This window comes from Leuciscus leuciscus, assembly GCF_965113295.1.
Source record: "Leuciscus leuciscus genome assembly, chromosome: 21".
In the NCBI taxonomy this organism is placed as follows: Eukaryota; Metazoa; Chordata; class Actinopteri; order Cypriniformes; family Leuciscidae; genus Leuciscus; species Leuciscus leuciscus.
In genome coordinates this window covers 33,746,921-33,771,393 of record NC_138745.1, presented here as the reverse complement: position 1 = coordinate 33,771,393, position 24,473 = coordinate 33,746,921, and the positions used below count along the sequence as shown (strand labels likewise).

Here is a 24,473-nt window from a genome sequence, read left to right as displayed (position 1 = left end):
AGGGTTAATGCACTGAGATCTAACATTAATGCTCATTAATTAATTGCTCATTGTACGTTTATGTTAGTTAATGCATTAATTAATGTTAACAAATGAGACCCTGTTGTAAAGTGCTAGTAAAGTGGTTTGATGTGTAAACTGTTACAAAAAAAATTTCTAAATATAAAATTAAATAGGAAATAATTTTCTGTGTAAAAATTACTGGCGGTGTTCCAATGAAAATATGTTTTCTTGCATTCCAGGAGATGACTGGCTCTCGAGTAAAGGGCAGGGACACATTTAAAAGCATCCTGTAACCCACAACAGGTGCAAGAGCCTTTTGGAGCAGCTGACTGAAGTAAGTAAAATCTTTCTTTCTAATATTGGGCTCCATAAACCAAGTGCAGATTTTTGGTTTGAACATTGGGGGGGTTTGAACATTGGGGGGGTTTGAACGTTGAAGTGTGAAACGTTTTAGCGGTGTCCCGGGGCATGCTTTCCTGGTGAGATGCATTTACTTGTTTCTTTATTGTTTAGTATCTTATATCATCCACACATGTAAAGTTGGTTGATAACATAACTGCAATAAACACAACTACTTGTTTACAACAACAACAACAATTTATTTTGGTCCTCACAGATATGTTCCATAGTAAAGAAAAAAATATAAATAATAACCGAAAAAGTTTACATAGGATATATGATGAATTTTCTATCATTTAAGCACCTGGAAGCTTACCAGTTTGACAGAATTTTCTAATTCAAAGTACCATGGGAAGTCAAACTAACTTTACTTAACATTTTCTTATATTAAAATGGTTTACAAGACTTAAAGGTTTCGCCTATGTCATGTCTTGGAATATGTGAAGGCAAGATTTTTCCTAATTTCAGTCCTCATTAGAACAGAACACATTTTACACACGGTTAAACTGATTGTTTGCTCAATGATTCAAGAAGGTCCAAGATCTTGATTTTAACTTGTACTTGCCCCTAACTATGGAAATGTAATATAGTTCTTGTAATTATTTAACTATGATTCAGATAAGACCATTGATGGCTCATCATTACCAAGCTTAGGTTAATGTTGACATTTTTCCTTTTTTTATCTATAGCAGTTATGAAAAATAGCAACCTACATATTTAGAAACTATAGACACAAAATGCCGGTTATAAGCGAATTGGTCTGAATGATCCGTTTGCAGCTGTTTTTGCGTAAGCTGCTCACTGTTCAATTATCTGATCAGAGCAAGTATCCCATTTATTTACTTTACTTATTATTTACTGAAATTGTTATTTTTGACTCAAATTCAGCCAAAATCCATCATGAGTAAAATGATCGTAGCTGGAGAGTATTTGACTATTGGCACAAAAAAGTAAGTTATACTAGTGCTGAATTATAATGGTACATATACATTTGGGTGAAAATTAAGATTAATTATTACCAAAGTTGACAGTGTAACTTTTTGATCACTCAGTTTGATATTAAATATTGGCTTTAACATTACTTAGATTTGATTGAATGATCGGTTTTCTAATAAGATATATTTTAAGGTTTTATTAAGAGATATTCCAGAGTAACATTGGTTTAAGTGCATTTATAATAATACATGATATTCTAATAAAACTCTCTCTGATTACAGAAGAAGGACTTTGACGTTCTGGTTTTATCTGACTTCATCATCATGAGATTGTCTATGGTTTCACAGCTTCTGCTGGTGTTCACATCAGTCCTGACACTGAGTAAGGTTTAGTTTAACATCTGTTTGATTAATGTAGCACATTATGTAATGTAAGACATTGATGTAAGACATTGAAAATGTCAGTGTGTTTCTGAATTCAGTCTCTTTCTCTTTAAAAGCCAGGGTACAAACAACAACTGCAACAACACTGACAGGTAAACAGACCTTTATTACTTAATAAATAATAATAAAAAAGTTTTTTTAAATAAACGATTTAAAGGCACTAAGGCACACCTGAGCAACAATCATGCTGTCTAATCAGCATCTTGATATCCCACACCTGTTAGGTGGATGGATTATCTCGGCAAAGGAGAAGTGCTCACTAACACAGATTTAGACAGATTTGTGAACATTATTTGAGAGAAATAGGCTTTTTGTGTACATAGAAAAAGTCTTAGATCTTTGAGTTCAGCTCATGAAAAATGGGGGCAAAAACAAAAGTGTAGTGTTTATAATTTTGTTCAGTTTATATCCACATCGCTATGTTCAGATGGATAATCAAGTAAACCTAAGTTGCTTCAGAAAAGATCATCTTGAAATATCACTATATATAGTTCTGCTTATGTTTACTTTATAAATTCTGTAAAGTTTTCACAGCAAAAAGACACATGAACCACGACCTGAAGGTGGACAATTATACAATTATACCAAAATGCATTTTACTTACTTAAAAATTAATTGATTTATAATGTTCTGTAATGTTTTTTTTTGTTTAACAGCCACAACAGCCACAACACCTGCATCACCAACACCTGCATCACCAACATCTCCATCAACAACACCTGCATCACCAACATCTCCATCAACAACACCTGCATCACCAACATCTCCATCAACAACACCTGCATCACCAACATCTCCATCAACAACACCTGCATCACCAACACCTGCATCACCAACATCTCCATCAACAACACCTGCATCACCAACATCTCCATCAACAACACCTGCATCACCAACATCTCCATCAACAACACCTGCATCACCAACACCTGCATCACCAACATCTCCATCAACAACACCTGCATCACCAACACCTGCATCACCAATATTTGATTCTGCACTAACATCTGCATCACCAACACCTGCATCACCAATATTTGATTTTGCACCAACATCACCATCAACAACACCTGCATCACCAACACCTGCATCACCAACACCTGCTTCACCAATATTTGATTTTGCACCAACGTCACCATCAACAACACCTGCATCACCAACCCCTGCATCACCAACACCTGCATCACCAGCATCTCCATCACCAACAGCTGCATCACCAACATCTCCATCAACAACACCTGCATCACCAACACCTGCATCACCATCATCTCTATCACCAACACCTGCATCACCAACATTTGATTCTGCACCAACATCACAATCAACAACACCTGCATCACCAACATCTCCATCAACAACACCTGCATCACCAACATCTCCATCAACAACACCTGCATCACCAACATCTCCATCAACAACACCTGCATCACCAACATCTCCATCACCAACACCTGCATCACCAACACCTGCATCGCCAACATTTGATTCTGCACCAACATCTCCATCAAAGACACCTGCATCACCAACATCTCCATCAACAACACCTGCATCACCAACATCTCCATCACCAACACCTGCATCACTAACATCTCCATCTCCATCACCAACATCTCCATCAACAACACCTGCATCACCAACATCTCCATCACCAACACCTGCATCACCAACACCTGCATCGCCAACATTTGTTTCTGCACCAACATCACCATTAACAACACCTGCATCACCAACATCTCCAACAACACCTGCATCACCAACATCTCCATCAACAACACCTGCATCACCAACATCTCCATCAACAACACCTGCATCACCAACATCTCCATCACCAACACCTGCATCACCAACACCTGCATCACCAACATCTCCATCAACAACACCTGCATCACCAACATCTCCATCACCAACATCTCCATCACCAACACCTGCATCACCAACACCTGCATCACCAACACCTGCATCACCAACATCTCTATCACCAACACCTGCATCACCAACATTTGATTCTGCACCAACAACACAATCAACAACACCGGCATCACCAACATCTCCATCAACAACACCTGCATCACCAACATCTCCATCAACAACACCTGCATCACCAACATCTCCATCAACAACACCTGCATCACCAACATCTCCATCAACAACACCTGCATCACCAACATCTCCATCACCAACACCTGCATCGCCAACATTTGATTCTGCACCAACATCTCCATCAACAACACCTGCATCACCAACATCTCCATCAACAACACCTGCATCACCAACATCTCCATCACCGACACCTGCATCACTAACATCTCCATCTCCATCACCAACATCTCCATCAACAACACCTGCATCACCAACATCTCCAACAACACCTGCATCACCAACATCTCCATCAACAACACCTGCATCACCAACATCTCCATCACCAACACCTGCATCGCCAACATTTGATTCTGCACCAACATCACCATTAACAACACCTGCATCACCAACATCTCCAACAACACCTGCATCACCAACATCTCCATCAACAACACCTGCATCACCAACATCTCCATCAACAACACCTGCATCACCAACACCTGCATCGCCAACATCTCCATCACCAACACCTGCATCACCAACACCTGCATCACCAACACCTGCATCACCAACACCTGCATCACCAACATCTCCATCACCAACACCTGCATCACCAACACCTGCATCACCAACACCTGCATCACCAACATCTCCATCAACAACACCTGCATCACCAACATCTCCATCACCAACATCTCCATCACCAACATCTCCATCACCAACATCTCCATCACCAACACCTGCATCACCAACACCTGCATCACCAACATCTCCATCAACAACACCTGCATCACCAACATCTCCATCAACAACACCTGCATCACCAACATCTCCATCACCAACACCTGCATCACCAACCCCTGCATCAACAACATCTGCATCAATACGTCAGAGGGCCGGTCTGATCAGCTCAGGGTTCGCTTCTTTTGTTTTCTTTGTTTTTCTGGACCATAAGGCTGTCACATTGTGTTTGTGTTGTCATGCCATATGCTCTATTGTCTATTGGTACTCTGCCCCTCTTGTTACTTTATCTCATTGTGGCCTGTTTTAAGTAATTTCTCAGCCTTTATATTCCCCTCTTGTTTTCTGTCCTGTGTCAGATCGAATCTCTGCATTGCTGAGTTTACCTGGCTCTCACCTGTGTTAACCTTGATCTTGTTCTGCAGCTTTATTAGTCCTGTCTTGGTTTCCTGCCATTTATCTGAAGTTTTGTAATTTGGTTATTTATTTATTTTGTAAATTTTTTCCCTGTTCATCTAGCCTTGTTTTTGAGCTCCCCCATTTGGTTAGTTTAGTTTTTTGTTTAGTTTTCCCCCCTGCCCTTTACTTTTTGCCCCCCTCTCTGCTTTGGCGGCTGGATTCCGTTTTTCTTGTTGCTCCCTTCCTGCTCCTTTTTGGATCTTCTCTGTCCACCAGCCCCAAAAGATACCAGCTACCACCACCAGGTCCCTACTGAAGGATCTGAGGGTTTTCAATAACAACCTGTGTGTTTTACTTTAAGAAAGCAACCATACATTGGTGTTATTTAATTTTCTTTGTTTTTGTATTACATTTCATAATCATTAGTCATTTATGTAGTTGTCATTTGATTTATAATTTATTAATATTATTGTAAATAAATGATGGCATTGTGGTGCAATAGAAGGTTCCAGTAATGTTTGGCAAGCAGGTGCAAACCCAACTAGTGCCTGCAGTTGATTTCAACTTCTTCATTATTGCCCTGCTAGTAGTAATGGGCATTTTCTCTTTAGCTATTTTTTTTTTGCCATTTCCTGATTTGTTGCAGCTCAACAGCTTTTTGTCACACATCATTACTGAATTCTCAGGTCTTTTCCATAATGATGTAGGTCCGTAGGAATTTACCTTGTATGTCCACTCATAATTAAAGCCCAGTGACACTGGAAGTCATGACTTATGATGTAAGTGTTCTTAATTACCCAGGTGAACTTAAAAAACATACAGTATGATTGGGGATATACTTCAGTTAGATTTTACTCATAGATTAATGTATATATAAAAAAAAGATGTATAGTGATTTTGCTGTCACATCAACAGTTACACTGGTCAGCCACCAGATGTCATCATCGTCCCACTACTACTCACAGTCTGTCCTTACACCGTTATTTAAAACCATGTAACTCTGTCTGATTCCCATGCAACTACCATGCTGCTATTTACAAATAAAAGAGTATGAATTGAGTACTGGATCCACTGTGTTTTAATGCACACACCATCCTGGTAGCGCATTCCTGAACCAAATCACTTCTAAACTTTACAGTGCTTTTGCATCCTTTTTGAAACGGAATGTCAATTCCTCACAATTTCTCCAATGTTCCACAGAATAAAGAAAGTCATAAAGGTTTTGTTTGGGTGAAGTGCTTCCACAGCTTCCATTTTTAGATTATCTGTTCCTTTAACATTTGCTTTCAGTTTAACAACTGGAATTAATTTTGGCATAAAATGGCAATTTTCTTCTTTGGATAATGAATGATTTTCATTTCTTTGGAAAACTTTACAATACGGGTGCACTAATATGCATTAATTCATGCTTAACTAATGCACAGATAATCATGTGTTAGTGTATGACTCATGAAGAACTAAACAATTAATTAATGATTACTGCATCAGTAACTAATAAAGATTCTAAATGATTAATAGTGTTATGTTCTGTTGTTTATCTGGGGTAAGAGAGACCTCTTGTGGTGACTCCTAACCTAACGTAATGTTTACGTTTTACTAGTCTTGCTTCAGTTCAATGGCTCTCGGTGAAGTAAGCGGTTACATATTTTTCTCTCTGGATTTAATTTGGCCAGAAAAAAAACGTTTGCCTTTTTACAGTGCTCCCTGAGTAAAGTTTGGAAAGGATAAACAAGCTTCATTCTTTGTCTTTGGGAAACTGTTAGCTATCTGCCCAGCTGATGTAACAGGCTGGGCCGCGCCATACACACACAGAAGCGGGGGCAGAACAGTAAAAAGGCATCTCTTCTAACGGCCAGCATTTGTCGATCTGTAAGTAGAAAATCACCTAAAGCAACCATCATGGCACACAGAATAGAAGAAGAGGATTTTGATTGATTAGAAACCAGATCACAAATATCTAACTGCTCAAGAACCAGCAGACAATCTGCGGCTAATTCTATGGCATTGAAAGCACGGGCTAAAGCAGAAGCTGCACGTGCGGAGCTTGCATTTGCTAGAGAAGAGGCAGAGCTAATAAAACAACAAGCCATTCTAAACGCCAGTTTGCATGAACTGAAATTAGCAAGCGCGGCGGCTGCTGCTAACGCCGAAGCTGAAAGCCTTGAAGCAGCTGCTGAGGAGAAATATGAACTGTTAAATCCACTTCAGCAAATAAAAAAAACACACAATGCCTCTAACTCCAGTTGAAATTCATAGTGGAAATGCTGCAGTGCAGATTCCTATTATACATCCAGGTCACCAGCCTTATCAGAGTGCAAAAGCAGCCAATACAGTAAATTTGGTTACAGTTTCACAATCAGATGCAAGACCACAGACAACCTCACCAGTGCGCCATCTTTTCATGGACAGCAGTGAAGCGAACAGATGTGACAATCAGGACAACACATCACCAAGTGAAATCAGTGAAACACAGGTTTCTTGAGCGGACTCGACACCACTCGTACAGAGGAGAAGCCATCTGGACCCCAAATCAGGTATCCAGCACTGCACAGAGAAAATCATACAGCTATAGAGAGCTCTCCCACAATGTGAAACAGACCAGTGACGATTTCAAGCCTCCCCAGTCTTACTACACACAGTCATTCCCTATGTACAACACAAGCCCACCCAGTGCAGTGGCTGCAACAGACCTAGGGAAGTACCTGATGCGACGAGAGCTGGTGAGCTCGGGCCTACTGAAGTTTGATGACAAGCCGGAGAACTACTGGGCCTGGAAGGCGTCTTTTATCAGCTCTACTGATGACCTGAAACTCTCCGCTAGAGAGGAACTTGATTTGCTGTGCAAATGGCTAGGGCCCTCGTCATCTGTGCAAGCTAGAAGGATCAGAGCGGTACACATTCACAATGCACCCACAGGCCTCAGGATGTTATGGCAAAGACTGGAAGATGTTTATGGCTCACCTGAGGTGATTGAAAATGCTCTTCTGAGAAAAGTTGAGGAATTTCCTAAGATCTCAGCCAAAGAAAACCACAAGTTAAGAGAACTGGGAGACATTCTCATGGAACTTGAAGCAGCCAGAGCAGATGGATACTTACCTGGTCTCTCCTATCTCAGCACCTCCCGTGGAGTAAGCCCAATAGTCCAGAATTTCCCTCTCAACCTACAAGAGAGGTGGATTATTGTAGGATCACGTTACAAGGACCAACACAGGGTGCCATATCCTCCCTTTGGAGTCTTCATCAACTTTGTCTGTGAACAGGCAAAAACACGCAACGATCCTAGCTTTGCCAGCATTACAGGAGCATGGTGTGCAACGAAGACAGAAAAGAGTGTTTATCAGCCAGCCAGTCATCACGTGAGAACATCAGTTGCTGTGAGGAGGACTGAAATCTCAACAAGTGGCAGCGACAGCGATAATACAACAGTAGTCAGGAAACAAGAGGATCCCGACAAACAGTGCCCACTACATAACAAGCCTCATCCATTGAGAAAATGTCGTGGCTTCAGAAACAAAACTCGAGGAAAGGAAAGCGTATCTGAAGGAAAACAGTGACAAACACCTGTCAGCGCTACATCCAGGGCCCGCCCCATGGAAAACTGATGTCTATGTGAGTACCGTGGATCACAGTGGGGAGCGGCAGCCGCTGGAGGCCATTCTGTCTGTGACGTCCAAATGCACAGAAATCTGTGGAAGTGTGAACACGTCAAAATCCTGCTCCAAAATCTGTCTCGCCTTAGTGTATCCTGCTGGCCAAAGAGACAAAGCCATGAAGACCTACATTGTTCTTGACGAGCAGAGCAATAAGTGGAAGAACAGAATTCTTTGAACATTTTGGAATTCAAGGCGCAGGGTTGAGGTACACTCTGAAGACATGCTCAGGAGTGGTGGATACAGCAGGGCGACGCACCAGCAACTTCCTAGTGGAGTCAGTAGATGGTGTAGGAAACTTTTCCTTCGTCAAAGCAGAGACCAGGAGACGTTGGGATCGCGTTCAAACAGAAGTTATTCTTTTATTGAGAACTTCGCTGTGCGTAGCTGCAGGTCGTCCAACAGTCTAATCTAAGGAACGTTACCTTGCAATTTTATATACATTTAGGGGGAGGGATTTACATTGAGGTTGAACAAAGCATGTAAATGAAGTATACAGGTTGAGGAACTCGCCCTAGACTCCAGAGTGTTACCAGTCCTAATCCAGTCAGCATAACACTTATCATTCAAATTGTATAGACGCTAATCCCATCAGTCTGAGTGAAACTGGGACTCCAAGAGCCATTAAAGACAATAAAGAGAAAACAGGGGTAACACTTTATAATAACGCTCAGTTGTAAGTCATTAATAAGTGGTTAGTTAATGATGAACTAATCATTTACAAAACATTCATAAATTATATAAGTGATATACTAACATTTTATATATGTTTTGTAAATTTCGTTGCAAGTCATTTACAAGTGATTAGTAAATGATTAACTAATCATTTATGAAACATGACTATGCATTCATAAATGATTAATAAGTGATATGTTTTGTAGATTCAGTTATAAGTCATTTACAATTGATTAGTTAATGATTAATCATTTACAAAACATGACTGTGTTTCATAAATGTTTAATAAATTGTTCATTTTTTGTATGTTTTGCTCACATCAGGTGCACAGTGGTTAAAGAATCCATGTGTTTCAGAGAAGACAGCTGTCTATACCCTCACCAGTCAGCACTTACACTGCAGTAAACACTACAGTGTTCAACACCTGTTATAGATGTCTAAATGCATGAATAAATCATTTACAACACTTTCTGTGTCCCCTAATCTAAATTGTAAACTATTCATCACTTGTAAATGTGTTACACATTGTTGTAAAGTTTTCTTTTATCAAGCAGAGACCAGGAGACAGTTGGGATCACGTTCAAACAGAAGAGTTTCTTTATTTGAGCGCGGCTGCGGTTTCGTCCAACATAATCTAAAGTATATACATTTACATGGTGTCTTTATAGGCATTTTAGGAGGAGGGACTTTTGAAGGTGGAGACAAATTCAAACAAAGCATGTAAATGAGTATACAGGTTAAGGAACCGCCCCAGACCGGCAGTCTCAATTTAATCAGCATACCTATTCAAATGCTGATATTGGCCAGGAACTCCGGTTCCAAGGGCCATCCCAGAGCCATTAAAGACAAAGGTGAACGATTCAATGTCTGGGCTCCGAAAGGTGAGAATCTCAGTGATCTGACTCATTTAAAACACAATAGAGATTGCAACTTTGCTGACATCTTAACTGTAGGAGCCGCATTTGAGTTTATTTTTGGTTTCATAATTTACTTATAATTGTCTTTTCTATTGCATTTGAGTGGTACACCTTCTACAGCCAGAGAGGGCGCTATCCTATAAGTTGGAGCATGTAGCGCAGAAGGAGAGACAGAAGGAGAAGGCGTGCCAGCAGATACAGTCTTTGACCTCGGCCTGGATCTGCGTTACTGGAGCGCTACAAAGGAATGTTTAAAGACATTTAAACCAGTTTTCATTTTTGTTTATGTACTTTATATTTATTTGCAATAAATACCGACAAACATTCAACGACAACACTCTTGGATTTTCTTGGATTCGGGCTGTGAGTCTGACCCCGTGCTCGCATTCTCCAGGTGGTTGGAAACAATAACAGGGGGTTACAGGAAAAACCCAACATTGTTTTTTGCCACTACATTTCGTCAAAGACTTGCTGTGAATTGATCAAAAACGGATTTATGTTGAAACTACGCGATATGAAGACAAAGGAAACGTTGGTCTAAGTGTGGCACGCCAAACAAAGAAACACTTCGATGGAGGTATGTGCTTTCAAAGTGAATAATATTTGAAGGATATAGAAACAAATCTCACCACAGCTTTGTGAGTTGGTGAACTGTGACAAACAAATAAGAGCGTTGAAAACACAGCCAAATTGGAACGAATGAAATGCAACGATATGTTGATTTTTGGAAAGAATATGAACTGCTTTCTACATTTTTGAGAACTTTTGCATTGATTGAAGTAAGATAAATACTTTCTGAGATTTTGGGAAGTTTTTTTTTTTTTTTTTTTTTGAGAATAATGGCTGATTCTAACGAAGAAGAAACAAACCCTGTTAAAGACATGAATGAAACTGTCGCGCAATTGCGCTCATCTAGAGGAGGAAAAATGTCACATGTAACACGGAGAATGAACATTGTGAATGATTTAATGACTAGTCCGGAATTTCTGGATGAAGTTAAACAAAACATGATTAAGTTTAATGAATTTCTTGAAGAGTTCAAAGCCGTGCATGCCTCCTATAGTGAAGTATTGGATGAGGAAGCAAATCAAGAAGACCATGAAACATGGTATCAGCCTAGATGTGTACAGATAACGGCTTTTATGGCTAACGTTGAAAAATGGATTTCAGCCATAGAAAACCCAGGTTCCCAAGCCATAGTTGAAGCCACCTCTTCTGTCAGCCAAGGAGAAGATTCTGATACTGATAGTGATGCACAATCATTTGGATCACATACATCGTCTGTGTCATTGCGCATCAGTGCAGAGGCAGAAAGAGTGGCTTTAATGGCTAAAGCTGCAAAGCTGCAGGAAAGGCATGCAATTGAGGAGCAGGAGCATATTCTGAGAAAAAAGAGAGAAACTTTAGAGTTGCATTCTGAAATTGAAGCCACTACTGCAAAAATTAATTATCTGAAAGAAGCTGAAATAGAAATGTATAAACCTGCCCAGTCTGATGTCACAGTTCAGATGCCTTTGTTGGGTGCAGAAGCAGATGAAGTGAAGACAAAATCAACAGTGACACATGTACCATTGGATGAAAAGCTTGAAAGCTCACTTTATTTTCATGACAGGACTTCCCCAGTAGTTAAAACTAGGCCAGGTGTTCAGGTTCAATTTCCGCTTCGCAGCAGACCTGTTTGCCAGCCCATGGCTGGCAGTGATATCCGGCCACAACTACAGCAGACCTCGGCTCACAGTATTCCCCCTGTCATTCCCCAGCCAGCAAGGTCAGTCCCAGCCATTCAGTCCACTGTACCTCAAGGGCAAATTCCTACACACAGTTCAGCACAAGAAAGCCACATGATTAAAATTCTGGAAAAGCAGAGTGAATTAACAAGGATTCTTATGAAACAGCAACTTCTGTCTACACTACCGCAGGGTAGCATTCCACTCTTTGATGGACAAGTTCTTGAGTACAAGTCATTCATTCACTCCTTTGAAAGTATGGTTGAAAGTAAAACTGATAACAATAAAGATAGATTGCAGTTTCTTATTCAATATACTAGAGGCCTAGCACAAAGGCTAGTCAAGAGCTGTGAGTACTTGTCACAAGATAGAGGCTACAAGAGAGCAAAGGAGTTGCTAAAGGAACATTTTGGAAACGAATACAAGATCTCTTGTGCTTACTTGGAAAAAGCCCTATCCTGGTCCCAAATCAAATCTGAGGATTTTAAATCGCTACAGGATTATGCCATGTTCCTTAGGAGCTGCTGCAATGCTATGGAGGAAATGGAATATATGGAGGAGCTGGATACAGTTTCCAACATGAGAAGCATTGTGCTCAAGCTACCATACAAGCTTCGGGAGAGATGGCGTAACAAGGCTTATGAGCTGCAAGAACAACGTAGTCGTAGGGTAAGGATTTTAGATCTAGTCTGCTTTATTGAAAGACAAGCTCGCATAGCAGCTGATCCAGTATTTGGTGATCTTCAAGATCAGTCAGCTAGTAGAGGAAAGGCTAGATCCCCAGTCAAACCACAGGCCTCGAAGTCATCTGGCAGTAGTTTTGCCACTAGTATAGCTATTGCCCAAAAGCAGATGAAGTTTGATCTTTCTTGCCCCTTCTGTAGCTCAAGACACACATTGGACTTGTGTAAAGACTTTTTAAAGATAACACATAGAGACAAGCTCAGTTTTATAAAGACCAAAGGCATATGTTTTGGATGTCTCTCCACAGGCCACATTAGCAGAGACTGCAAAAGGCGTCTCAGCTGTAAAGTATGTAAGCAAGCTCACCCTAGTGTCCTACATATTGAGGTCAAGGATAGTATCATCAAAAAGGCAGAAATATCCTCTGATGTTACAGGCAATGCATCAGCAGGGTTATGTGGTCATATAGGGGCCGGAGACCAAGAGAGTGTGCTGTCCATTGTCCCAGTTCAGGTTAAGGCAGCAAAGGGCAGCCAAGTCTTACAGGTGTATGCTCTCCTGGATCCTGGATCCTCCGCCACCTTCTGCTCCGAGGATCTTATGTTTCGGCTCAATCTGAAGGGAAGAAAAACACACATTCTTCTACGCACAATGAATCAAGAAAAAACTGTTCCAACTCATGTCGTCTCTGAAATGGAAGTTTCAGCACTGAACAGCAATAACTTCTTACCTCTTCCTGATCTCTTCACTCAAAAAGAAATGCCAGTTACCACAAACAGCATTCCCAAGCAGAAAGACTTAGCACAATGGAAGTATCTAAGTCGAGTCAAACTTCCCAGCATTAATTCAAAGGTGGAGCTGTTGATTGGCACAAATGCTCCAAAGTGCATAGAACCATGGGAAGTTGTTAATAGTCAAGGTGGGGGCCCCTACGCAGTTAGAACCTTATTGGGGTGGGTTGTAAACGGGCCACTGAGAAGTGCTGATGGCAGTGCAGAGAATGTGACTGTGAATAGGATATCAGTTACAAGTCTAGAACAGCTTCTGATCTCACAGTATAATCAGGATTTCAGTGAGGTAGCATCTGAGGAGAAGACCGAAATGTCAGTTGAGGACAGAAGGTTTTTAGAGATAGCCAATGAGGCGGTCTTACAAGATGGACATTACTATCTGAAGTTGCCCTTTAGGAAAACTGATGTCAGCATGCCTAACAATCGCCAAGTTGCAGAACAGCGCCTCCAAACCCTGAAAAGGAAAATGAAAAAAGATGAACAATACAAACAGGAATATGTTGCCTTTATCAATGACATCTTTGAAAATCATTATGCAGAGGAGGTCCCAGAGGAAGAACTCACACAGGCACCTGGAAAGGTATGGTACATACCACACCACGGAGTGTATCACCCCAAAAAGAAGAAACTTAGAGTGGTGTTTGATTGTGCAGCTACTTACAAAGGTGTATCCCTCAACACAGAGCTACTACAGGGTCCTGATCTGACCAATTCTCTTGTCGGAGTCATTTGGAGATTCCGCAAAGAACCCATTGGAATTATGGCTGACGTTAAGTCAATGTTCCATCAGGTGGGAGTAGAGAAATCAGGTGTGGACTACTTGCGCTTCCTGTGGTGGCCACAGGGTGACACCAGTCAAACCCCAAAGGAATACCGTATGCTTGTGCACATATTTGGTGCAGTGTCCTCCCCAAGTTGCGCAAGTTTTGCATTACGAAAAACTGCTGATGACAATGAAAGCTGTTTTCCCCTTCAGGTAGCTGAAACAATCCGGCACAACTTTTATGTGGATGATTGTGTTAAGTCCGTGGTTGAAGAGTCTGAAGCCATCCAGCTAGTAAAAGACCTCACTGCACTATGCTACAAAGGTGGATTTCAGCTGACTCAATGGGTCAGCAATAATCGGGCAGTTCTAGCATCCATTCCAAAAGAAAAATGGGCAAAAGAAATCAAAACACTGGATCTTGACAAAGACAGCCTACCAATGGAAAGAGCCCTGGGATTGCAGTGGTGCGTGGACTCTGACCATTTCCAGTTTAACATCAATTTAAGCCAGAAGCCACATACCCGCAGAGGCATACTTTCTGTTGTAAGTTCCATTTTTGATCCCCTCGGTTTTCTTGCTCCTCTCATTCTCCCAGCCAAGCAGTTGCTACAGGAGCTCTGCCAGAGAGGCTTTGGATGGGACGAACCTTTACCCCAAGCTGTAGTAGACAGGTGGGAAGGATGGACAAACAGTTTAGAAAGAATAAAAAGCTTCAGTGTTGCACGTTGTTTGAAACCAAAAGGCTATGGAACAACAAAGTGTGCAGAACTACACCATTTTGCTGACGCCAGTGAGAATGGCTATGGCTCAGTGAGCTACATAAGACAAGCTAATGAACAGGACATTGTACATGTCACTTTTCTCATGGGAAAGTCCAGAGTCCTTCCTTTAAAGAACATCACAGTACCACGTCTGGAGCTGGCCGCTGCAGCATTGTTGGTAAAGGTGGACAAAATGCTAAGGAGAGAACTACATCTACCCTTAAAGCCCTCCGTTTTCTGGACTGATAGCCAAACCGTACTTAAGTACATTAGAAGTGACACTGCAAGATTTAAAACGTATGTAGCCAACAGGGTCTCGCTGATTCGGGATAACTCGGAGCTGTCTCAATGGAGATACGCAAGAAGTAAAGACAATCCAGCTGATGATTCCTCGAGAGGATTGAGTGCAGGTAAATTCATGGAACAAAGGAGGTGGATGCATGGCCCAGAGTTCCTATGGAAACCTGAGGAAAGTTGGTTAGAGGTGGAGGCATTGGGCTCAGTGTTACAGGATGATCCAGAGGTCAGGAGAAACACTACTGTGTTTACAACAGTGGTAAACACTGAAACACCCACAGACCAGCTTATTTCATACTTTTCTAATTGGATTAGGCTACTTAAAGCAGTGGCATGGTACATCAAACTAAAAAAGGCCTTGATACTGAGAATCAAAAAACAAAAGGGCTTCCCATCGTATCAAGTCACTACCCGCTCCCACAGCCAAAAGGTGAACCCAAAACTTGAGGGCGGTGGACAGCTCCTCACAGTGGAAGATCTCTTACAGGCAGAAAGGTCAGTTATCTCTTATGTTCAGAGGCAAGCATTCCCAGCTGAAATTACAACACTGCAAATGACCCCACCTAAAGTGAAAAGGAGCAGCAGGATCTGTAGGCTTGATCCTGTGCTAGATGAAGGCATCTTAACCCTCTGGAGTCTGAGCGTTTTTTTGGGCCCTGGGGGTGTTCTGACATGCTCTGACATTTGTGCTTTTTTCAGTTGCTTATAAACATATTAATGGCAAAGGTGTAAATTCACTCTATATAGCACAAACAGGACTACAATAATATGTGAGCCACATGTATGTACATGTTTTCATTTTTGAGAGAATAATGTTTATGCGTGGTCATCGAAAAAACAAAAAATTAAAGTTTTTGAAATAAGGCCACAAAACACATACTAAATATGTGGCAATAAGACTTTTGACTAATGGATGTCCTCGCCTATAGTTTTTTCTTCAAAATTATGTGAAAATAGTCTTGCTTTATCGTTCACATAAAACCATACATTGATTTAAATTGATGTAAAACAGGTTTTGCTTGGAAAGCCAATATGCGAGGGGGCGTGAACGAGGAGTGGTTTACACCTTAGAATACACCCACTCTGCATAATTAGCCATTCACTCAGGTGTGACACTGACTGAGCCACAATGCAATGACAAAAGATATATTTAGAAGAAGACTTATATTGACCATTTAAGATTTTGCTTACATCTATCTTGTAAATATGTTTTGCTATTTTATTAAAACGGTTACAATTACAACAATAATTACAATTTCAACAATATTTCAAGTGTACTCTTTCTTTGTAAAAAAAATGATTAGGCCTATAGGCCTACATTTTATCTATGTATTCATTAGTTTGAATATAACCAACATTGGCACAGCTAACATCTTAGTTGATGACTTTATTTTTGACAAAAATAGTATTTTATATATAGAAATTGCTAAACAAAAGCTTATTTGATGTGGCAGTATATTCTACAGTAAAAACTGTACCCAAATCTAGTCAACAAAATGTTGTCTTTCATATTTCGTCTGACTGTAACGTTGTTTTCATGAAATATTAGGGCATATTGTTAATTTTGCAGTTTAATACGTTGCTTATACAAATAGCCTACATTTTATTTCAACATTCAGTCGATGTTTACTTATCTCAGTATAGCCATGCAGTTTGCTAAAACATCATCATTCATTCACACACGCGATTTAAATTTAAACTGTCTTTGCCAGCTGTGGTAAACAGCGCGCATCTGTGCCGTTCATTCATTCATAAACAGAAACCCACGTGAAGAAATTCACGTGAGAAGGAAAAAACTTACTAGTATTCCTCAGCTCGCTCCTCGATATACCCGCACTTCTGAGGGACATTTTCCATTAGTATTATTCCTCACAGCGCTGCAAGACGGTGTAAACAATGATCTAAATAAACTTGTGTGTTTTCTCGAGCTGATGTGGGCGTTCACAGGATTGCCTCAGCCATTTGCGTTTGAATAGCGCGCGCTCTCCGTGGGCGGGGCCGATTATAACGTAATGAGATGAGATGAGCTCGACTGGAATCGCTCTCTTTTAATACAGATTTCACAAGATGAGAATATTAGCTTTTTATATAAATTACTTCATTTAAAAGAAGATAATTCAAGCTTCATGCCTGTGTGCCTGTATGTCTGTTTGACTGAGTATTCGCTGAGTTATTGTTAATTTTCGGACGCGTTTCAGAATGGACTTCACTGGCAGAGAGAAGGCAGAACTCGCTTCGTGTTTATTTTTCTTTATTTGGCAAAAAGCACAACACTTTGTTTTTATTGTGAGTATACACAAAAATAATACACATTTAACAGAATCGATTGATGTATGAAACTCCTATGGAAAATCAAAGTCAACAGAGTATTTATGAGTTTCTTTTACACTAATAAAAAAAAAGCGAGCTGGTATCGCCGGCGATACCGTAGACCTCAGGGGGTTAAGAGTAGGTGGCCGGATGCATAAATCTGCCATGCCTGATGAAACTAAACACCCGTGTATCTTGCCCAAAGATTCACACGTTTCAATTCTTCTTTTAAGACACATTCATGAACGTTGTGGTCACAGTGGCAGGAACCACATGCTCTCAGAGCTCCGTAAGAAATATTGGATTATTAAGGCCAACTCCTTAGCAAGAAAGGTGCTCTCAAGATGTGTCATGTGTCGACGTGTGAAGGGCAAAGCAGGTGAGCAAAAAATGGCAGATTTGCCGCTAGAAAGAATCCTACCTGACCTCCCTCCCTTTACCAATGTCGGATTGGACTACTTTGGCCCAATTGAAGTGAGGCGAGGAAGAAGCACCATCAAAAGGTATGGAGTTCTGTTTACATGTATGTCTAGCAGAGCTGTTCATTTGGAAGTAGCTTTCTCATTAGACACTGACTCATGCATCCACGCTTTGAGGAGATTTGTTTGCAGGAGGGGGCAGATTAAGCACATCAGATCTGACAACGGAACGAACTTGGTGGGTGCTCAGGTGGAGCTCAAGAAAGCTCTGATGACACTGGACAAGTTGAAGATCCAGGATGCCCTGCTTCCTGATGGAATCAAGTGGAGTTTCAACCCACCAGCTGCATCGCACCATGGCGGAGTCTGGGAAAGGCTTATAAGATCTGTTCGTTATGTGCTGTACTCCACACTCCATCAACAGTCCATCGATGATGAGGGTCTTCAAACTCTATTCTGTGAGGTAGAGGCTATTCTAAACAACCGTCCTCTCTCCACAGTGTCCTCAGACCCATATGACCTAGAACCGCTGACCCCAAACCACCTTCTCCTGCTGAAAACTCAGCCCATTATGCCTCCTGGAATCTTCCTGAAATCAGACCTTTATGCTAGACGCCGCTGGAAACAGGTCCAGTACATGGCAGATCTCTTCTGGCATAGATGGACCAAAGAATACCTTCTTCTACTCCAGGAAAGGCAAAAATGGACTGTAGTGAAGAAGAACCTGAATGTTGGAGATCTTGTTCTGGTGGTTGACCCCACTGCTCCTAGAGGGTCATGGCCATTAGGAAGAGTTCTAGAGACCAAGCCTGATCGAAAGGGGCTGGTCCGATCCGTGAAGCTCCAGACACAGACTTCAATCCTTGATAGGCCCATTACCAAGCTGTGCCGAATTCTGGAAAATGAAGAGTGTCCAGTGCCCCTTAAAGATCACCAATAAGGGATGTAATGTATACATATACATATTTTTCTAAAAGTGTTAAGAGATTATTTGATTTCTGGCTCCTTTTTTGTATTTATTTTTAATTGATTCTATAGAGAACAATTAGGGGCCGGTGTGTAGGAGCCGCATTTGAGTTTATTTTTGGTTTCATAATTTACTTATAATTGTCTTTTCTATTGCATTTGAGTGGTACACCTTCTACAGCCAGAGAGGGCGCTATCCTATAAGTTGGAGCATGTAGCGCAGAAGGAGAGACAGAAGGAGAAGGCGTGCCAGCAGATACAGTCTTTGACCTCGGCCTGGATCTGCGTTACTAGAGCGCTACAAAGGAATGTTTAAAGACATTTAAACCAGTTTTCATTTTTGTTTATGTACTTTATATTTATTTGCAATAAATACCGACAAACATTCAACGACAACACTCTTGGATTTTCTTGGATTCGGGCTGTGAGTCTGACCCCGTGCTCGCATTCTCCAGGTGGTTGGAAACAATAACAGGGGGTTACAGGAAAAACCCAACATTGTTTTTTGCCACTACATTAACCTTAAAAGCTAAAATCAGTATTCTTCACCGTGATGTTATGTAAGGAAGCATATCTGAAATAGATTCTTAAATTTGTAACCCTTCAACATCATTCGTAGATTACCACTTCAAGAATCAAAAAGGCATAAGATCTACAAATGTTATTTATGAATGTATATGTAACACGTTTACAAGTGATGAATAGTTTACAGTTTACAATAGTTTATTAGGGGATGCAGAAAGTGTTGTAAATGATTTATAACACTTTCTGCATCCCCTAATCTAAAGTGTAACCTATTCATCACTTGTAAATGTGTTACACTTACTGTAGCTGTTAAAAATGATCTGTACGTGTATTCAATGCATTTGCAACACTTTCTGCACCCTCTAATTGCTACATAAAAAATAAATAAAAAAAACCATTATTTATTAAGCATTTATGAAATGCATATTCTTGTTTTGTAAATGATTAGTTAATCATTTACTAATCACTTGTAAATGACTTATAACAGAATTTACAAAACATACATAAAATGTTAGTATATCACTTGCTAATCATTTATGAATATTCTGTAAATGATTAGTTCATTAATAACTAACCACTTATTAATGACTTACAACTGAACGTTATTATAAAGTGTTACCAGATTGGTTTCTCTGCTGTAGAGTTTGGCCAAAAGTAGGCGTCTTATAAGTCAGCATGATGATGTCACGTATCTTTTGGAAACCGGAAGTCGTGACGTAAGGAATGCTGTTTCCAGGACCAAGCCTCTAGCTCGTTTCACTTAAAAATACTCTCTCAACAGCTGTTTATGAGCACAGATTATTTATATTGCACATTTAACCTAAGCTATTAAAAACTTAGGGTACTGTACACTAAAGTCTCCGTGCTCATGGCATCCCGGACAATATTTTAACGATTCATTAAACATGAATCACTGTCCAACCAACTGAGATTTCAGTATGGATTGTACGGTGGTATTACATCACATTGTGAGTGTATTTTAACACCATTTGTTGTTTGCTTCTGGCATCTGATAGAGTTTGGACCCGGTCAAAAAATTGTAAATATTGCCATGCCATCTTAAAAGTAAAATATAACTTGTATCTCTTGTAAACAAAATAAATTATTGTAAATATTGGCATTTTAAAAGTAGAAAATAACTTGCATCTCTTGTAAACAAAATAAATTATTGTAAATATTGCCATCTTAAAAGTAGAAAATAACTTGCATCTCTTGTAAACAAATGTTAAACTAGATGTACCGCATCGCGGTACAAAATATGACCGCCGCTCAGGCCTGCACTGGCTTTCCACAAAAATAAATGACGTGGAGTAATTTGGCTGTATTGCGTGTTTATGTATATACCTAAAAAAAGTAATAGTATGTGCATGTGTGTGTGTGTGTGTGTGTGTGTCTGTGTGTGTGTGTGTGTGTGTCTGTGCGTGTATGTATGTGTGCATACATGTGTGCGCGTGTGTGTTTGTGTGTGTGTGTCTGTGCATGTGGATTTGTATGTGTGTGTATGGGTGTGTGTCTGTGCGTGTGGATGTCAGTGTGTGTGCATGCTTGCGTTTGTTTGTATTCCTGCATGTGTGTGTGTGACAGTATCATCCTAAACCAGCAACCCTTCGCTCAACAGCACCATCTACAGGCCGATGAGTGTACAGTCACTAAATGTGCACATAAATGAATTTATTTTATACCCCCCCATGGATGAAAGTGGCCCCCGGACCAAACGAAATTTTTCCGTAGAAGTCTAGTGGGGCTACATGCCCACCAAATTTCATGTTCCCCGGTGTTTCGGTGTCCCTGGTATCGTTGACGAAAAATTTACGGGGGCCCCAGCGCAGGGGGGGGAAGTGGCCCCCGGGGACCAAACGAAATTTTTCCGTAAAAGTCTAGTAGACGAACATACCATAAAAATTTCTTCATCCTCGGTGCCACGGTTCAGGTAGTTATTTAGGAAAAACTGCATTTTTTGGGGTTAAGGGGGGCCCAGCGCGGGGGGGGGGGAGTGGCCCCCGGGGACCAAACGAAATTTTTCCGTAGAAGTCTAGTGGGGCTACATGTCCACCAAATTTCATGTTCCCCGGTGTTTCGGTGTCCCTGGTATCGTTGACGAAAAATTTACGGGGGCCCCAGCGCGGGGGGGGGAAGTGGCCTCCGGGGACCAAACGAAATTTTTCCGTAAAAGTCTAGTAGACCAACATACCATAAAAATTTCTTCATCCTCGGTGCCACGGTTCAGGTAGTTATTTAGGAAAAACTGCATTTTTGGGGGTTTGGGGGGGCCCAGCGCGGGGGGGGAGTGGCCCCCGGGGACCAAACGAAATTTTTCCGTAGAAGTGTAGTGGGGCTACATGCCCACCAAATTTCATGTTCCCCGGTGTTTCGGTGTCCCTGGTATGGTTGACGAAAAATTTACGGGGGCCCCAGCGCGGGGGGGGGAGTGGCCCCCGGGGACCAAATGAAATTTTTCCGTAAAAGTCTAGTAGACCAACATACCATAAAAATTTCTTCATCCTCGGTGCCACGGTTCAGGTAGTTATTTAGGAAAAACTGCATTTTTTTGGGTTTGGGGGGGCCCAGCGCGGGGGGGGGGAGTGGCCCCCGGGGACCAAACGAAATTTTTCCGTAGAAGTCTAGTGGGGCTACATGCCCACCAAATTTCATGTTCCCCGGTGTTTCGGTGTCCCTGGTATCGTTGACGAAAAATTTACAGGGGCCCCAGCGCAGGGGGGGGAAGTGGCCCCCGGGGACCAAACGAAATTTTTCCGTAAAAGTCTAGTAGACCAACATACCATAAAAATTTCTTCATCCTCGGTGCCACGGTTCAGGTAGTTATTTAGGAAAAACTGCATTTTTTTGGTTTTGGGGGGGCCCAGCGCGGGGGGGGAGTGGCCCCCGGGGACCAAACGAAATTTTTCCGTAGAAGTCTAGTGGGGCTACATGCCCACCAAATTTCATGTTCCCCGGTGCTTCGGTGTCCCTGGTACCGTTGACGAAAAATGTACGGGGGCCCCAGCGCGGGGGGGGGGGGGGGGGGAGTGGCCCCCGGGGACCAAACGAAATTTTTCCGTAAAAGTCTAGTAGACGAACATACCATAAAAATGTCTTCATCCTCGGTGCCACGGTTCAGGTAGTTATTTAGGAAAAACTGCATTTTTTTGGGTTAAGGGGGGCCCAGCGCGGGGGGGGGGAGTGGCCCCCGGGGACCAAACAAAATTTTTCCGTAGAAGTCTAGTGGGGCTACATGCCCACCAAATTTCATGTTCCCCGGTGTTTCGGTGTCCCTGGTATCGTTGACGAAAAATTTACGGGGGCCCCAGCGCGGGGGGGGGAAGTGGCCTCCGGGGACCAAACGAAATTTTTCCGTAAAAGTCTAGTAGACCAACATACCATAAAAATTTCTTCATCCTCGGTGCCACGGTTCAGGTAGTTATTTAGGAAAAACTGCATTTTTTTGGGTTTGGGGGGGCCCAGCGCGGGGGGGGAGTGGCCCCCGGGGACCAAACGAAATTTTTCCTTAGAAGTCTAGTGGGGCTACATGCCCACCATATTTCATGTTCCCCGGTGTTTCGGTGTCCCTGGTATCGTTGACGAAAAATTTAAGGGGGCCCCAGCGCGGGCGGGGAAGTGGCCCCCGGGGACCAAACGAAATTTTTCCGTAAAAGTCTAGTAGACCAACATACCATAAAAATGTCTTCATCCTCGGTGCCACGGTTCAGGTAGTTATTTAGGAAAAACTGCATTTTTTGGGGTTTGGGGGGGCCCAGCGCGGGGGGGGAGTGGCCCCCGGGGACCAAACGAAATTTTTCCTTAGAAGTCTAGTGGGGCTACATGCCCACCAAATTTCATGTTCCCCGGTGTTTCGGTGTCCCTGGTATCGTTGACGAAAAATTTAAGGGGGCCCCAGCGCGGGGGGGGGGGAAGTGGCCCCCGGGGACCAAACGAAATTTTTCCGTAAAAGTCTAGTAGACCAACATACCATAAAAATTTCTTCATCCTCGGTGCCACGGTTCAGGTAGTTATTTAGGAAAAACTGCATTTTTGGGGGTTTGGGGGGGCCCAGCGCGGGGGGGGAGTGGCCCCCGGGGACCAAACGAAATTTTTCCTTAGAAGTCTAGTGGGGCTACATGCCCACCAAATTTCATGTTCCCCGGTGCTTCGGTGTCCCTGGTATCGTTGACGAAAAATTTACGGGGGCCCCAGCGCGGGGGGGGGGAAGTGGCCTCCGGGGACCAAACGAAATTTTTCCGTAAAAGTCTAGTAGACCAACATACCATAAAAATTTCTTCATCCTCGGTGCCACGGTTCAGGTAGTTATTTAGGAAAAACTGCATTTTTTTGGGTTTGGGGGGGCCCAGCGCGGGGGGGGAGTGGCCCCCGGGGACCAAACGAAATTTTTCCTTAGAAGTCTAGTGGGGCTACATGCCCACCATATTTCATGTTCCCCGGTGTTTCGGTGTCCCTGGTATCGTTGACGAAAAATTTAAGGGGGCCCCAGCGCGGGCGGGGAAGTGGCCCCCGGGGACCAAACGAAATTTTTCCGTAAAAGTCTAGTAGACCAACATACCATAAAAATGTCTTCATCCTCGGTGCCACGGTTCAGGTAGTTATTTAGGAAAAACTGCATTTTTTGGGGTTTGGGGGGGCCCAGCGCGGGGGGGGAGTGGCCCCCGGGGACCAAACGAAATTTTTCCTTAGAAGTCTAGTGGGGCTACATGCCCACCAAATTTCATGTTCCCCGGTGTTTCGGTGTCCCTGGTATCGTTGACGAAAAATTTAAGGGGGCCCCAGCGCGGGGGGGGGGGAAGTGGCCCCCGGGGACCAAACGAAATTTTTCCGTAAAAGTCTAGTAGACCAACATACCATAAAAATTTCTTCATCCTCGGTGCCACGGTTCAGGTAGTTATTTAGGAAAAACTGCATTTTTGGGGGTTTGGGGGGGCCCAGCGCGGGGGGGGAGTGGCCCCCGGGGACCAAACGAAATTTTTCCTTAGAAG

General features: G+C 42.2%; 2 protein-coding genes across 20 annotated transcripts in view; one reads left to right on the top strand and one right to left on the bottom strand.

The window, feature by feature from the left end:
* Window positions 1–283: 283 nt before the first annotated feature.
* LOC309485645 (dendrite extension defective protein 1-like) overlaps window positions 284–24,473 on the top strand; it is a gene marked incomplete at its 3' end in the record, with an annotated part of 54,011 nt that continues 29,821 nt past the window's right edge. Inside the window, exons 1-2 of the mRNA XM_082152577.1 lie at window positions 284–337; window positions 1,620–1,719. Of these exons, the coding sequence (XP_082008703.1) occupies window positions 1,662–1,719 (58 nt within the window). The 5' untranslated portion in view covers window positions 284–337; window positions 1,620–1,661. The remainder of the gene's footprint in view (window positions 338–1,619; window positions 1,720–24,473) is intronic.
* Window positions 1,844–6,457, bottom strand: LOC309485193 (uncharacterized protein). 19 transcript variants are annotated; one of them, XM_082151939.1, is made up of 4 exons: window positions 4,535–4,553; window positions 4,260–4,285; window positions 3,965–4,157; window positions 1,844–3,631 (listed from the first exon to the last, which is right to left on the bottom strand). In XM_082151939.1, the coding sequence occupies exons 1-4, from the start codon at window positions 4,544–4,546 to the stop codon at window positions 2,402–2,404; spliced, it is 1,461 nt and encodes a 486-aa protein (XP_082008065.1). In that variant the 5' UTR covers window positions 4,547–4,553; the 3' UTR covers window positions 1,844–2,401. The 19 variants fall into 19 exon arrangements, with proteins under 19 accessions (XP_082008065.1, XP_082008066.1, XP_082008068.1 ...); XM_082151940.1 differs by having other exon boundaries at window positions 3,965–4,285; window positions 4,535–6,457; XM_082151942.1 differs by lacking the exon at window positions 4,535–4,553 and adding an exon at window positions 3,671–3,751 and having other exon boundaries at window positions 1,844–3,526; window positions 3,965–4,524.